A 17838-nucleotide genomic window follows, 5' to 3' on the forward strand; every position below is an offset into this window, starting at 1 on the left:
CTCTCTGGTTAAAAAAAAATCAGGATTTGGGCAGAGAGACATCTCTAGGTGTTTGGAGACTAGAAAAAAAAGGCATGATAAATGCTGACATTTTCAAATTTATGCAGCAGTTGCTTGAGGGTTTCAGGGTTGCATTTTACTTAAGTACTTAAATTCTGCCTGTATCTCACTCTAATTCAGGCTAGAATATGTAAAGAAGAAGTCAGAGATTACAGCAGTTTATGATATATTCCCAAGTCATCTGGTTCATCTACAGCAGTAAGGAGATCGACTGAAACAGTGTTAAAGCCTTTAATGGTTATCCTAGAGAAATTTTAGTGTATGGTGAAGTTCTAATAAACTGAAATAAGAAAACACTACCTACCTTGAAAAAATCAAGTGAGAGAAGAGCTCAGCCAACCTAATTTCACATTTCAGTAAAATACTGCAACAAATAAACTACTGTCTGTAAGAAATAGACAATTTCCTTTTGGTGATGTAAAAAAAAGCCAATGACGTGTGTTCTTCAAACATAAATTATATCAAGACAACCTAGTATTCTTTTCAGAGGCTTTGTGAAGAATGAGTGACTATTTTAAAATCAGCAAATCTTTTGGTTATCTGACATGGGCATTCTTATAAGCATACTGCAGAGATACAATGACAAATCTCAAATTCCTGACGATAGGTGTACAATTGATTTTAAAACTTTATTGAAAGGTTATTTCTCACTTATTAGCTTTCTAATAGGAAAGATATGCTGAATGGCCTTGTTAGAGATCTGTCTTGAATCCATTTTTAATTGATATTTCCAATTCTGATTTGAATGATGGTAAGCCAAGAATGGTTATTAAATCTGTAGACAGCACCAAGCTGGATGCCACTGCAAGCAGACTGGAAGACATAATTAACACTCAAATTATGCTGAGACAAAAAGAAATAAGATCTGAAAAAATAAGATGTATTTCAGTAGAAAGAAATACAAATATCTACTCCTAGAACAGAATAATCTATCCCTTAAGTACTGAGAATGGCTGTTTCCACTCTACTCTGCTCAGGTGAGGCATCACTTGGCACAGTACCATGTCATTTCAAAAACTGCACATCTTCCTGGGTGGGCAATGGGGACAAATTGGAGACTGTCTGCATGAAAAACAGAAAAAAGGTAAGAAGTTTAGAGAACAGGTTCATCAAGGAAAAATTAAAAACTGGGCTTGTTTAATCTAGAAAAAAAAAAAAAAAGAAAATTGAGAGCAGACCTGGTGGTAGCCTTCAAAAGTGTTAAGGATTTCTGAAAAGATTAACTTCAGAAGCTATTCTCTAAGTTTATATCTGATAGAATGAGATATAATGGGCTTAAATTGCAAAAGAACAGAGAAGAGCAGGTTAGAAATTAGGGGAGAAAAACTCATGAAAGGACTATTTTAGAGTGGAACAAGTATCCCAAGGAAGCCATGTGATCTCCATCATGGTAAAGAGCTTCTAAAACAAGAATTATTATGGAATTATTTAATAACTAATTATTCTTTTGTCCTAGGGCAGCTTACTCTGCTCTGGGGAAGATGTTTGGGCTACATGACACTTTGATGTCTCTTTCACCTATAATTTTTATTTTTCCATGGCTAGGGACCTGATTCTGGGTCTGCCATTAGCTTTCTACCTTGCAGAATGTGCATCTGGAATAAACTCTGACTTGTGTGCAGAAGCATTTAAAGCTATCATAATTTTTTAAAATTCAAATATTTACATTGAAGAAATGTAAGCAGATCCTTATTCTCATATGCCATTGGCGATAAGGCATACTTTTGATGTTGTTAATAATTTGTTAATTTCTTTCGAATTTGGAAATTTTTCATTAAAAAAACAATGAAAATGCTAATAGTTTCCACCATTTTTTAAAATCAGATCTCAGCATCATTATACAGGTTTTGTCGAGAATTAGGAAATGCCAGTGAATGTCAGGTTTAAAGCCCAAGCAAATTATCTGAAACAGTCCCAATGATTTTAGCAGGGTTTGGATCATATGTATTCAAATATGAAAGGGCAGAGGTGAGATTAAAACACTTGAAAAGAACTAAAAATATTTATTGAAGGAATTAACTTAATGAAATTCTGGAGAGCATAGTTCTACTCTTGCCTTCACCCCGGCCTCTTGCTATCTTAACCCTGTCCAAAAAGTTGGGGATGGTAGTTTCCTACTTGGTTATATCTATTGAAGTTACTAACACAAAATCACCTGTATCACTGATATATTCAAATGCATTTTTTAAATAGCCTTCTAAGAAGTAATCTTTGCTATCTGCCAAGAATGAGAGTTATCCAGCATCTTCCTAAAATGAGACTGTCTCCAAGAAAATAGTTAATCATACAATATAGACCATCTCATTCTACACAGTATACTTTAAGAATCACTCATATGTCCCAAGAAGCTTCATATTATCCCCTTCAAAATCTTTTGACAAGCATTCCTGGGAAATGCAAACAGACACCAATCTGCCTTCCAGTTATTAATTTAAATATTCATGGATTCCTAACAGACCTTGCTGCTCCCAGAGTCCAAATCAGGAGAGACATGAAACCCAGCCTTGTCCCAAATGAACATGTTGAATATGAATGTGCACAAACAGGTGAAATGAAATCAAGGTGTTCTCTTAGGGATAACCTTGCCGACATCTGCATTTGCTGCAGGAAGTATTAGGTGTTATTATTAGAAAGATGCTGCACATATAGAGTGACTGTTGTTATAATAAACATGATGGACTTATTGTTACAACTAAGCAAATGTGAGCTTTTGTGGGGCAAACACATCAGGTTTAATTCAGTTTATTACCTTTTTCAAGGTAAATATGTTACCTCATTACTGTAATTATTTCTCTTGATCGATGGTACATTTATCCTCACATCACCAATGACAGGAAAATATGTTTATCTTCATTTCACATGTGAAGAGATACGGCACGAAGAGGGGCACATACCAAAAAACACAAGAGAAGTTAATGGCCTCCAGAGTCTATCTAATATCTGAATTACACACTTCCTTTTGTAAAGTGACTTTTGGTAGTGCTCAGCTACTGGCATAAAAGAATAGGACATAAAAGGTATTTCAACACAGAACAGCTACAAACCATAGTTAAGAACTAACAATATGTGAAGACCACAGATGTGTTGTAGGTTGCAAACATATGTAAGTATGATGTTGTCCACTTGTAGAAGAAGCCAACCCTTGCGGAGAGATAAAATAATTAATAGACCAAGGATGAACTGTGATTGGGTCCAAATGTCAGTTCAGGAACCAGAATAAGTTGCAGTCCATCATGGAGCAAAGTTTTCCCACTGCAAAACTCTCTCTTTTTTGACAAAGCATTTATCTCCTGAATGGAAAAAAATCTGGTTTAAATACCAGCAGTCTCAGGTGCCTCATTTCTCTCTGAAAAACAAACAAACAAACAAAAAACCAAAAAAACCCTAAAGTGATCCTGCAAATGAAAGAGAAGAAAGAGCATCTCTGGGGTCACTAAAAACTGTGCTTTCATTAAAGATTTCATTTGGAAATGGAGTGATGAACTTATACAGGAGGTATCTAAGGGAAATGTCTTAGAGTCAGGTGAACAGAAACAGCTACCTTCCAAAGAGAAAGTAGAGAAAGCTGCTAATCTCTTCAGACTGAAAAGAGGGAGACCAGTCAGAGATGGCAGCATGTTTCAGCAAAAGCTGTCAAGCTTAAAATCCTTCAGCAGACTTTAGCATCATGGAGCACTTCAAATGTCGTTCCATGGACAAGGCCACGAAGCTCTAGTTGTACCCAGCTAGCAGAAAGGATCAAAGATGACCAGTCTTCAAGGAAATGCACAGAAAAGATTGTTTTGAGACTCTTCCCTGTTCTCAGATAACAACACTGTTTTAGTGAGTCTTTGATGGTTATGAAGTGATAATTTTAAAAGGAAACAGAAGTGAGGTACATTAAACTGCAGAACTAGGTCATCATTTTCTTAAGGGAATGAATTTATTAATTTAAAGTAGCCAAGAGAAGACAAGAAACTTTAATATCAACTGATTTTTTTGAGTGCTCTTAGCTGAGGAGATCATGAACAGATTTATTTAAATTAATTAACTACAGTTCTGGTATGTTTTCTGTATACTGTGTTCTTAATTAACTAAAGTGATTTAAATGTTAGTTATTTAACAAGAGAGCCAATGAATGGAGCTGGACTAAAAAGTTTTCTGTGAAACCTTCTGGTTGGAAAATACCGAGTAGCTAAAACTCAAAAACATCACAGGAAAGACATCAATTAACTTCTTAATTTAAAATGCTGAATTTCTTTTTAAATGTCAAAATATTTCAGTTAATAATTTTTGAAGTAAAGATAATCTGGTTTCTCAATTCAGAATATTTATTTTGTTTTAAAGTTAAATTACAGAAAGTGACATGACATTTACAGTTAAATGATAAAATCATCCATATCCAAATTAAATATTAAAATTAATTAAAAAGTAAATAATATTTTTATATAAATAAAATTTAAATATTTTGAGATCATTTCAATAAATTCTGTCAATCGGATTGAATTGAATTGAATTGAATTTTAAGAGGAATAGAAAGGAAGGGTTTTTTTGTTTGCCTAATATTTTTGAGATTCTGAAGACATTTCTTGTCCTCAAATCTAAAAAATTAAAAATCTCAAAAATGTTCGCAGAAGAGGAAATTGAGTTTGCAGCTACTGTGATGTAGTGATAATTTATACTTCTTCATACCGATGTCTCTTTAAGTGTATTATCTTCATCTTTCAAGCCACAAGTGATATTGGGACCCCTTTTGGGTCTGTATTTTATGAACACTTAGATAAATGCTGTTCAAAGAATTTACAGTTTGCATAGAAAAGATGAACGTCCAGACAAGTAGACGTATGAGCTGCCCATGATCAGGTGGATAGTAAAGGATGGTAAGGAGAGAATCCTAACTGCAGTCATGAGTTTTTATAAGTTTTTTTTAAGGCCTTAGCTGTTAGATTGTACACTCTCAATTGCTTTGAGGTTGTCTGTGCTCAAGGAAGGCAGGTACAATAGTTTTAAGGGTGGAGTAGGTAGTTTTCTTAAATTAATCACATCAGATTTTAGCCCCCTGCTGTGTTGCTTTCTAGCTCTTCGAGACCTCTCCAAACCCAGCCAACATTACCTGGCTGCTTTGCTTATGTAGTTGCTTCTTCAGAGTAATGCTGCATTGACATGATTGCTTAGTTCTGCACGAGGAGCAAAAGATGTATCTTCTTGATGTGTCCTGCCAAAGAACGTAGTCTTGCAGGAAACCACCTCTCATCTGGGAAAGTTAATTACATATAACAAGCTGTATTTTCATCAAGGTGTCTTCCGTAGCAGCTGCCTACCACAGTTCAGTAGTGGCCCCATGAAGAAGCCACTTCCTCAGCTACTGCTTCGATGTGCAGCTGCAAATGAGGCACCGCACTGGAAATATAAAGTGGTGGCATGTTGATGGAAGCCTGGTGAGAGCCGCTCCAGATTTCTTTCACTTCACCAGGGCAGCTTTTGGCTACTCATCTCCAGATTGTTAGAGATCAGTCTTAAAAAAGAGATAACCTTTAAAAAAATAAAATAATAACCTCCCCCTCCAAATCAGAATACGTTTGCATGAAATTGAGACTTTCAGATTGAACATCTTATAAAAAAAGGACTCAGAGGCCTTGAACTTACCATCTAGTGCACAAGGTAATTGAAGTGGAGCAGCCCAGTCTCAGAGCAATTATTAAGAAAAAGATCTGGTTGGAGACATTTAAGTGGAATTTATTTTGAGGGAAAATGCTGATTAATTAAAAGAGAGAAAGATATTAATGCCAATGACAATCCCTCTTAAAAAAAAACCTATTAAAAAGGTATATTTCAACAGGCTACTTTCAAAAATACTTTTTTATTTTATTTTATGAGTTTTATGCATACTTATATATACATATATATATATATTCCATTTAAAAATCATCAAAATAAAATATTTTAATGAGATGAAAATAGGTTATAATTCTTTATTATTTTAGTACATACAGGCAGCTCCAGGGTTTCAGGCACATTTGATTTGATTTAATTTGATTCGTACTTTTTAGTATAAAACTTGCCACCCTTCCCATAGAACAAAAAATTCAAACCCTGCACAGTCCTATTTACAGTTGTATTTATACAACTGTATCAGGAAGGCTGTGATTTCATCATGTTATCTCAGAGGCAAAACATGGTTGCTGTAGTTGCTCAAAAAATAAAAAAGTGGTGTTGTGTCCTTATTCTTAGCGGTGACTAAACTTTGGAAGGCTCATGCAATCACAGCTGTTAAATATGGACAATATCTCACAGTTTATTTCTTGTTGTCTTGCCATAATTAATTTTAAGTGTAACAGTCAAAGAGGCTTCTCACATTCCCATTTGGGAAACTATTCTACACATTCATATCCTTGACTTTCAGGAAGATCATCTTGATAATCAGCCAGCATGTTGCCTTTCATAAATTTCTTCCATTACTCCCACATGCATTTTCAACATTATACCTACTTAGATTTTTTTTAGGTATTTCTGGCAAAGTTCATCCTATTGATGCCAATAAAACCTAGTAAAAAATGCAGCTCTGTATTCCCTGTACTGCTTGCAAAACATCTACTGAGAAATTTAACCTGACTTGGCTTCTTTTGTGTGTCTCAGATACAGCACAGAATATTATTCTGTGTTTTGTGCTTCCCTGTCTATAAAAATTATGGTAGTACTTCTGCTTCAATAAATATGCTCTGTGATAGGTAGGATTATTACCAGCTAAATAAATGACATAATACATTTCTTCAATTTCACTTGAGCCTCCTCTTTTACTTTGTGAATTTTCACTGCATGCTGCCTATGGCAATTTTACATCGTAAATCTCTCTGAAAGGCTGGTTCTCGTTTATATTCACTGAAACTCTCTTATAGATCAGACAATTATCTGATAACACTTTGCATATTCAGATAATGATAAAAAGGCTCTTATATTAAAAAAAAAAGTGTGACATCCCAAAAATCCCTGGGTAGGAGAAAATGTAGCTCATTATTCCATTAGACTGTAGGGGCTTTATTATCTCATATTGGTAACCTTTAGTGTGATAGAGCAGATGTCAATATATATATATATTTTTTTTTACTAAAAACCTTGTTGTTTTACTGTGTAATGCAGATAAGAACTTAATGGTTTATGTTCAGATAGTTTAATTGGCTCAATTGCTGGGCAAGAGGAGTAGCAAGAGCAGCCTGCAGTTTGTCTGGCCCTTTTCTATCAGATTGAAGTATTATTATGTACTGTACTATATTAAGCTACTTCTGGAAAAAAAGCACAATCTGTTCTTTTTAAGCTTCTTAATAGTTTCTAGTACTGATTCGTTGGGAGTGGTGCTAACAGATTGTTATAGTTAGACTGTAGGTGGGGATGCATATGCTTTAGTTTAGAGCAAAATTCCGATCCGAAGCAGGCATAAGTCTTTTGGATGATGATGTAATCAATGTTTTTTTTAAACATGCAGACATATGGAAGCAGCATTCGAACTGGGCTTAGGGCCAGACTTGCAGGTAGGCAACACGCAGGATTCAGTCTGGCATTTTGAAAGAGCTCAGCTCCCACTTGTAGCCGTAAGTATAGGACATATTTCTAAAAGGCATCAGTTAGCAACTCTGATTATGCCACTGACAGACAAAATCCCAAGAGTTGAGGAGCATCCTGTGCTACCTCCCCCAGCAGAACCCGTCACAATATAGAGGTGCTGGCTTCCAAACATGGACATGGAGATGGAGGCTGGTGGGGGGGAGAGAAGCTGAATATAAATGGACTACATTTCATTTCAGTTTTATTTTGTGATGTTTTGAGTCTTTCGTACTGAATAAGAATGGGCCAACTAAAAGTAAATTAATCCTTCCCTTCCGTTTAATTTTTCTTTAGGATCTTTTATTAAATCTAGAAGTGGAATAGGTAGATTTCCAGAAAGTAGGTAGCTTTGTCCCGTGGGACTGGCAGACCAAGTGACTTTGGTTCCAGGACAGGGCTTCTGGCTTTTTGCTTGGGAATGAAACTAAAAATCTTCTCTTCTGAGACTCAGTCCTTGTAAGTCCCGGCCTTGCACATTGATGTGTGCAAGGTCAGAGATCTCTGTGTTCTTCTCCTTTTGTCATAGACCTGGCTGAAAACTGGGAGCTGGCCTTTGGGTAGAACCTGTCCTTGTTCTAGCAGTGGCAGTTTTGGTACCGCTACTATAGAAAAATCATAACTCAAGTATCGAATGTCCATGAGGAACCTAGCACCACACAGACAGCATGGAGGTGCTCTCTCACTGCGAACCTCTCATCTCCTCCTCAAGGAAATGAGAAAGGAAATGTGATGTTATGTAATTTCTCCAGCTGCCTATGCCCATTCCTTGCACCTGTACCTTCATGCACACACAAGTTTTCCTCAGAAAGATAGCTCAGAGTAGGGTGTAAGGGAATTTAACAGAAAATAATTCTTTTTTCCATCAAGAAGTGTTCATTATCCCCACAATATAGCTTGGATTAAATATACATACCTTATCAAACCTCTTCCACAGCCAGGGAATTTACTATGAATAATTAATTAAGTACAGTTTAATCAGCAACGATCATGACAAGAGCTCCACTGGTATATTTGTATGAGCATCTTGAAGCAAAGCTGCTTTCTATTTTCCTCAAAACTCCCTTGAGCTAATGCCATGCAGCTCTAGTTTTCCTGGTTGGAGAACTCAGTCACGTTCAGATTGAGAATGTCAGGATGTTTTTCTTCCAAATGCTAAAAACGAAGCACTTTGTTAAGTAGCCTTGGTATTTTATCGTGTTTCTTCTCATTCGCATTGCTTTCTGTGTGGTTTCACAAAATATCTCTGCCTTGATAAATGATAAGATCATGTTATTTGTGCCAGAGCAACATTGATTTGACTGTAAAAGAGTTAAAGCACTTCATGTTCATCGCAAGAGCTACTACTTTTTCAGTATTGTAATTAAACCTACTCTCAGCTTTATAGGAAGCCTCAGGGTAACAGTTTGTACGTTCATAACACCTTCAAACAAAGGGTTCAGTGATTGGAACAGTGAAGAGATCTAGTTCTGTAAGTTAATTAGACCTGACTGGGAATTTTCCACTGACGTTTTTTGATAGAAAATAAAACCTTCAGAATTTCAATTTCTTTGTGCTATACCATGGAACGATTTTACTTTAAACTTTGCAAAATGTTCCATGGCAAAGTTAGATATGCTGCTTTTTTGTTTTTTCTTTTTTACTTTCTGTTAGGAAAAGCAGAACAAAACATTTGATGTTGATCAAGATTGTCCAAAATGAGAATACTTTTAAACAAAGTAGTGAATTTCCTGTCAAACAGCTTTGTTTTAATTCAGATGGCCTCAGGGTCTCATGGGAGTTATGAGTGACCGACCCCCGTTTTTCCTTCATTCTGAGTTCTGAGGCTCTACTACATCTTTCATGATGCACCGCTTCTTTACCCTCTAGTTGAACTGCTTCAGTGTCTCGTGGGAATCACTTGATGCTGATGTATCGCAGGAAATGTAGCTTGCCCTTGGAGCATGACACAGGGGGAAGCATTGGGAACCTGATTTACAACTCCCAGGAATCACCGCAACAACTGAGTTTAAAAATCCTATGACATTTTGTCCAGGCACAATTTGCATACTAATGGATTTTCCATCAGGTCTAATCACAACAGAGAGGAAAATGAAAGTTGGTGCATGTTAGCTAAGGGGATCAGCATTCAGACTGTTTTTCTGGTTGGACACCATTTGGAAATCTCATAAGGTCTCAGTGATTTATTCCTGATATGAAATGAAGATAATGGTATTTCCCTTCTTCCACTCTTTGTCTCTTTTGACTGTTCACATGGTAAGATCTTCTAACTGGGGACGGTGTCTTTTATGCTCACATACACACAGTGCTGAGTCTAATTCAGCCTCTAAACTCTAGCGCCAGAGTAATAGGGATGATTTCAAAGATGGGCACACAGAGTGCCTGGTGGATCCAGTGCCCAAAGTCACAAAAACAGATGAAGACAGAGGCAGACAGCTCTTCAAATCTCACTGCTTCACATGCGTTTTCACTGCCAGTGCTTTCATATTCTGGTATGCCTGCTGGTAGGCAAAGAAATTTTTTCCCTTACACGGTTTCTTTTGCTTACAAACTGAGAGAAATAAGTGAAGGATAAGCACTCCCTTGCAATGGTATCACCTTAACACTCAGCCTTATTAATTTGTGTTTCTGTGGAATACTATTCCATGGTAAAGACGGTATTTTGGAGAAGAGAGAGTTTCTACCTTAAAGGCCTTCTGATTTAAATGAAACAAGAAACAGATTTAGAAAGCCAGATGGAGGAGCACAGGGAAGCAAAAGGATACTCTTGATCAGTATGATTGTCAGTGGTATCAGTATATCCACTGTTTAAGCACCACAATTTTTCTGTAGGCCTGGCAGGGAAGACATTTTCTATGATAATAAAGAAAAAAGAGCAATAAATGTATCTATTGATATTAATTGCCAGCTTTTCCAGAGGGAAGAATATCTTGAAAGAAAATATGAAGATTCTCCCATTGGGTTGATTGATAATTGATTAAAAAAACAAAACCAAAACCAAACAGAAGTACATTTAGTTCATCTGTGATCCTGTGATCTCTGTAATGTTAATCTTCAGTTTTGCCACACATCCTCCTGAGTCACCAGAATAAATTTCATCACAGGATAACTTTTACCTTTCAGTGTACTTATAATATTGTTGGTGTTCAGACTGCATTACAAAGTCATGTTGGTTTTAGTCATTGTTTTGTTTCACATATATTCAAAATGCTACACCTAAAAATACATTCTGAACATTTATTTTTAGATTTTTTGGAGAGCAACTGACCACATTAAGTCAAGTCAATCAGAAGGGAGTATGTAATTTATACATACATTGCTGTAGACATTTGGGGACCAGATACACACAGGTGCCTAATAGCCTTTGGTTCCAATGGAGACACAGATACCTAAACAGAATTGAGGTTCCTGAGAAGCTTTGTTGATCTTGACTTAAAAAATAGATAAATAAATTAAAACCTTAATGTTATTTTGTAAGGTTTGGCACACTGATCTCTCTGCAAGTGCATTATGTATCCTTTGAATTATCTATTGCTTCCAAAGCCAGAAATGCTTCTGCAAATCTTAATATGTGCATATGTGTTTCTGTTTGGATTTAGGAAACTATGGTGAAAGTGGAATGGAAGCTTTCAAAGACATGTCAGCCAAGGAAGGGATCTGCATTGCACACTCCTACAAGATCTACAGCAATGCTGGTGAACAGAGCTTTGACAAGCTGCTGCGAAAGCTACGGAGCCATCTGCCCAAGGCGAGAGTGGTCGCCTGCTTCTGCGAAGGCATGACTGTGAGAGGGCTGTTAATGGCTATGAGGCGCCTGGGACTTGCTGGAGAATTTTTGCTGCTAGGCAGGTGAGTAATATTGTGTAATTATAGCCAGTTTCTTTTCCAAGTAGTGCAAAATAAAAGATAGTCCAGTCTAACATGTATAAAACACATATACTCATGGTCTGTCTTACACATGCACATATCCAAAAGACAGAAAGTAACATCAGCCATTTCTTAGCGGTATATGTACAACAGGCATGCATCATTCTCAAATGTGCTCCAGACAAACACAAGTCTGTTTAGCCAGTTTTAATAATAGCATTGTGTAAGGGAAGAGTGATACACAAGCATTTGATTTATGTCATCCATTTTATTCGCATCACTTTTACCCACATCACATAAATATACAGCATGAAGCTATACCTCCTTCGAGTTACACTGTTTTAAGAACTGATCTGACCTCTGGGCCAGATGTCTTCAAACAGGTCTCTTCAAAAGGGAGAGACTGTTAACCACCACCTTTTCTCCTGGAGCAAATGTGCTGATCCGTGCCTACTGTCCTAAAGGCAATGTATAGGTGATCCTTTCTCTTATGTGGAGCTTGATGATAACAATGTTCTGTGACTCCAGTGGTTCCTTCCCTAACTACCAAGGGAAAAAAAGGAAAACTTGCTGAGATGCATTCATCCAGCAGGAAAAGACTCTACGCTAATTTCACAGAGAAATAAAAAATACTGATGCACATTATGAGGATCTTTGTATTTGCCACATATCAACAAATGGACCCTAAGATGAGTTAAGAAAAACAGAGTGTCTCGACCACAAAACAGAGCCCTGATAGCAGTCAGCTAATGTGCTTTGCTGCCTGTGTTGATACTAGCAGGATGACCTTATGGACAGTGCAGGAACAGGAATAAAATGGTGTCAGTGAAACTAGCTGCCTTGGTAGGACCCTCAGAGGCACACGTAAGGAGTGCAGCTCTGCCCAGCTGGCTTGGAAGCAGTGACATTTAGACTCTTTTCACTGGTAGCACATCAGCCTCTGTTCACAAACCATCCTGAAGCTGCCCTTCCACCTGGGGCGAGGGAGGAAGCAGACGGATGACAATAGGAAACCTTGCCTCTCTCACTATTCTTTGGCACCAGCCTGCTTTTTTGGTAACTTGATATGTAAATTGCTTACTTATTTCTCCATCTTACAGTCACCATGCCTATGCTTCTTTTCAAATGCATTTGCTCTGCAGACTCTTCTTTGGATCATCTTGATCTTTTTCTAGCCTGATTTCTGAAGGGACTACAGTCCTTAGGGAGAGAATCACTAAACATATTAAGATATCTCCTTTTTATACCTTTACATGTGAGCTAGTTATCAGGATTGTCATTGTAGTCAATGGAGAAAAATAACACCTTCTTAGGTATTATTTGTAATGAGGATGTTTAAAGTAGCTCAGAGGAATCACATTCTAGAAAAGGGCTTGCACAGAGACTTTCTAGATGACCAGATTAATGGGAAAAGCCTACTTGCTAGTGATCAAGAGCAAAGTGGAGCAACTGCCACCTCCACTATTGTCATCTGGAACTGTTGCCAGCTGAAAGACCTGTGCTGTCTTCTTCTCCCCTTCCACAAGAAGCTGTCACTTCACTGCAGCACCTTGCAAATTCAGAAGCACCGAAGTATCATTTTCAAAAGCTACAGTGGCCCTTAGCTCCTGCAGATTCCAAACCACACGTAATTTTGTGTGGGATTTACTTATGCACAACAGCGCTGGAATTAGCCCTCAGAGATCCTTTTATGATTAAGGACTATACGAACTGATGACTGTGAATAAGACTGGAGCAACACAGCTTAGAGCTCTTCAAAAAAGCAAGGTCTAGAGAGAACGGGCTTTTTTCAGTGAAATAATCTCTGTTTCTAGCTGTAGTGGGAATTGCCATGTCTAATTATAAAGAAAGTTGTTATTCAGTATGTGACTTGCAGTCAGTACATTGAAAGTGATAGTTTCCTTCAGAAGTCAAAACTTTAAACTCTTTGGAATTAAAACAAACAAATGAAAAAAAATCTTTTTCAATTCTATCAGACCAATTTATGTGGGTCCTTGTCTGTGGCAATATTATACAGTCTATTTGTCAAAAACATGGCAAGAAATAGAAGTCTTCAGAAAGAAAGGAAAAGAGAGGTGTAGACAGACACTGAAATTCCAAGGTAATGGCTGAGAAGTGGCCACTCAGACATAGTTAACTTGTCCCTGACCAATAGCTTTTTGGGGAGCAGATAGAAATCAATTGCACCAGCAACAGAGCTGTCATTCAACCACAATGTTTCTATGGCTGTATCAGACCACTGAGGACAGCTGGAGTACAGTATTCCCTCTATATATGTCTCTGCCCTTCGGATCTAGGAGCATCCCGTCTTCTTTCAGTAAGAACTGTTCAGATCTGGTATTAAAAACAGCTATTAAGCAGACATAAAACATCTGGTTTTGCCTGCTAAGGACTTTTTCTTTGCTTTTAGCCACCCTTAGTCAGAAGTGAGGACTTGTTTCAATTCAGCAAGATTCATGTGCAGGTTAGAGGAGGCTGTGGAATGGTTATTTCTGTTCCACAGAAATGTTAATTCTCCCAGAAGTGTTCTCCTTTTGCTGTGGAAGAATCTCTAGGCTTCTCAGGAGGAGGAAAAAAAAAACCAGGCAACTTGCAGAAAGGCTCCTTGACATGGGTGGGAAGTGAGATGTACGACAGTCATGCCTTTGTACCATGATGGCCTGAGATCCTGCAGAGATTTAAAGCTGTATTTCCCAGAACCCAGACATGCTGAGGGGTTCTCTCGGTGTCAGCTGTTTGTCTCTGTTTGGTATGAGTATGTAATGGTTTGTCCAGAGCTAGGTTGATTCTGTGGAGCAAAGCCTAAGGCATTCACCTGGGATGGACTTGACACCAGAACTAGGACAAACTTACAACCAGAATATATTGAGGACTTTTCTGTGCGTTATTATATAGGGAAAAAGAGGGCTTTTAGGAAAAGCTTGATGTGAACAGATTGTTCAAACCACTCAGAGGGGAAGCAGCTACATATAAATAGCTAAATAAAAGATGGACCGTGCAGCTTGCAAAGTGACACAGGAAAAGGGAATAAGATAAAATGTATTCATGCTCTGATCCTGGAGTTGCACTGGGCATTAAACTAAGATTATAATAAGACACGGCCACTAGAAGGGGGACTGCCTATGGCTGAAGTGGAATTGGTCCACACAGAAAACTTCATCTGCTCATGGATACTTACTTGGTCTCCCACAAATGCATTTTACTTCCCCCTTCTTCTGAGAAATAGAGAATTATTATTATTTTTTTTAATGCACAGCAAGAACTAAATTCCAAAAGCCACACAGTAGCTCCATGGCTTGCCACAAGCATTCAGTTTTCCACTTCCTCTAATCTTTTTTCTTCCATATCTCATTTAGGGGAAAACAGAAAGTATTTCCAACTGAAGTCATGCACAAATAATGATAGGCTTGGAGGGTATGATTTTCATGTCACCTGTTTTATGCTCCGCTGAACAGAAAACGGAGTGGCCAGAAGCATACATATCAAATAAATCTAGACACTTGTAGAACCACAAGGGGAATAGAGGGAGGAGAAAAGATATTCCTCAATGAACACTTCATTCTTGACGTGCTGTGCAGTTCCTGAAATTGCACTGCCTGCCTGTGACAGAGATGAGAGATGGTGAGCCATTAGTGACTGTAGCATTCCAGAGCTTTTTGATTCATGGAAAACATTTTAAATGCTCAGCAAATATTTACCTCATGCACCTTGAGGAATTGGACTTAACCTCAAATAAAAAGGTGAGACTGTTGACTTTTAAGTGTGAAGAAAAGTGCTTTTTTTAACCTAACCGTTATTCAACTTAATTGGACAGCAGGCTGCATCCATCAGTGCCTATTACTTCTGGCATCCACAGGTCACATGCCAGGAGATATCCTTACAGATAAAGTTGATTAGAGAATAAATAATACACTCATAGAGCTGCATAACTGGCTTTAGAACATGTTTCAGAAAGAAATATGGAGTATTAATTGTGTAGATAAAACAATTTGGTTTTAGCTGATTTTCAGCTGTTTCTCATTGTATTAAATAGTTGGCCCAGACAACTAGCCACAGCTGAGCTTATGCACATTGACTACATCTGTGCTAAATAAAATAGGGTCAGAGAATAGACTGCAGTACTGGATATTTTTTGATGTGCTCCCTGGTGTTATTTTAGCCTGTAGCAAGTAACACTTCTGACAGGACCCAGAAATGGTGTTGGTGACAGCACTTTCGGGGATTGTTCCCATGAGGCAGTTTGGACACAGATACTCTGTTCTGGGGTCAAAGAGTGTTAAGATATATGGAGGCCTTGCTGTGCCTTTTACCTCCAGATCTGAGAACTATCCCTGCTTTGTTTTATTTAACAGTACAAAAGTAGCTGTTGTATGAACCTACAGAACAAGAGACAGGATCTTTTGCTTAGAAGTTGTAATTCTAAATGGGATATAGTAGTGCTTCTCCTGACTTAAAGGAGTGGAGAGGAAGAGGGAAATGATGAGGGAAAGTAAAGGTAAGTAAAAATTTCTTGCTGAAGGTTTCCAGCTTCCAAATGATATTCCAAAGGCCAGATTGATCTGCAATGAATTACTAGGACTTGCTTTTCTCCATAGGTTGCATATTGCAGTGTGTGTATCATATATCAGATAAAACTAGTATTAACTACCTTCTTTAAGAAAAGAGAAATTAATTAGGATGGTTTGTAGTTTCTTTTGTATAAAATGACAAAATGAGACACATACAGTCAAGAAATCCAGCAGAGATGAAAATGGTTCCTTGAGCTCTGGTATTGATTCTTATTTTCAATGTTCCAATTTTCAATTGTTTTCAGTTTTCAACAAACATGGCCAAAATTCCTCAGTCAGAGTTATTTTGTGAATGACTGTTACATACTTTTTCAACCAAGGGCTTCTATAAATGTTACTATATTGGGTCTTGGTTGCAACATCTGCAGCAGAGGGATAGGAAATCCAGAATTACAGGTCATCTCACAGAATTTCCATGCTTCCTTGAAGTGCAGTCAGAACCTGGTGACCTCTTCCATAAATGTCCTTGCAAAGTCTAAGGATCATGTCATGCATTTTCAGAATTCACTAGATTCTGTGGTATGTAAGAGTCTGACTAGGCTGTGTGTGAGGATAGGGAAACCCTCCTGAGCATGCTATGGTTGGTAGAGGGAGCCCAAGTGAAGGTGGGCAAGGGGAGAAACAGCTGTTCTAGCAGTGGGATGATCACAAGCAATTCAAGTGTGCTTCTGAAAGAGCATAGAAGGCAGGTCAGGAAAGGCTCGATGTTGAGCGGCATAGTGCTGGTAAGAATAAATCAGCTATTAGGAGATTGTACTCAGAATCAGTGCCCATTCTTCTCAAAACAACACAAGTATTCTTTAACCTTTGCAAATCGATTCCCGTGTCCTGGTTCTCTGCTAATAAAAAATAGCTATTTAGCTTGTGTGGAGATAGATTGGAGGAAATTATTATTGATTCTGAGGCTCTCAGACGTTAGCAGAAAAGGGCTAAGTAGAAGGTGAGTAGTAGGAATGAAGATAAAAAAGAACAAAATGTGGAGGACCATTTGTTCCAGAAAGTCCCAAAAGTAGTTTGACATATAGGAAACTCAGCAATGTATTCATAAAATCTGGTTAGTAACCAAAAAGGGCTACTATTGCTGAAGAAAAAGTAAAGCAAGATGCATGAGCAGAGGGAAGTAATTTTCTTTCAATAATTTAAAAAGAGATCTTTAGTGAGACTTACAAAAGTGCCTGCTGGACGAAGAAAGATCTCACCACAGAGGATGTAATAAATTCCCTCCTGAAAGCGCTCTGCTTAGCGCATGTGAATGCTGTAGTTAACATGCCTTTTTCTGTGTTTGTACAAGTCCAACTGTTGAGAAATTTCTATGAAATAAATGAGGATATGCAATTCTGCAGAACTGAAATATGCTGTAAATTCATTTTTGGTTATTTCTACTGCTTCAGGGAAAAATAAATCAGCCAAAACTCTTCTGTCTAGAATATTTCTAACAGGACAGCCTTTGACAATAATGTGGAAGCTAAATACACTATATGTATGGAGATTTCTTCTCTGGGGATAAAATAAGCGGGTGCAAAAACACTTTCAGAGATCAAGCAAATTCATCTCTATCCCCCAGTCTGTATGAGGAGTCTGCTCCCTTTTTGTTCAGTCCACAGTGGATAGGAGACTGCTGCAGGCTTGCCTGAATCCTGTTGCCCCTGACACAGCTCTCTGCAGCCCACTCATTTATCTCTGAGTTCTCTTGTTCAGGCATCAATGTGTAGCCCAAGAGGCAGCTATCATATTATACCTAGTAATTAAATGCACTGTAATTAGCAGT

General features: G+C 37.7%; 1 protein-coding gene across 3 annotated transcripts in view; it reads left to right on the plus strand.

Moving 5' to 3' along the window:
- GRM5 (glutamate metabotropic receptor 5) overlaps window positions 1–17838 on the plus strand; it is a 281955-nt gene that overhangs the window by 115821 nt on the left and 148296 nt on the right. For all 3 annotated transcript variants that reach the window (XM_026109169.2, XM_026109170.2, XM_026109171.2), the window contains exon 3: window positions 11235–11484. In XM_026109169.2, the coding sequence (XP_025964954.2) occupies window positions 11235–11484 (250 nt within the window). The remainder of the gene's footprint in view (window positions 1–11234; window positions 11485–17838) is intronic.

This window comes from Dromaius novaehollandiae, chromosome 1, assembly GCF_036370855.1.
Source record: "Dromaius novaehollandiae isolate bDroNov1 chromosome 1, bDroNov1.hap1, whole genome shotgun sequence".
Classification (NCBI taxonomy): Eukaryota; Metazoa; Chordata; class Aves; order Casuariiformes; family Dromaiidae; genus Dromaius; species Dromaius novaehollandiae.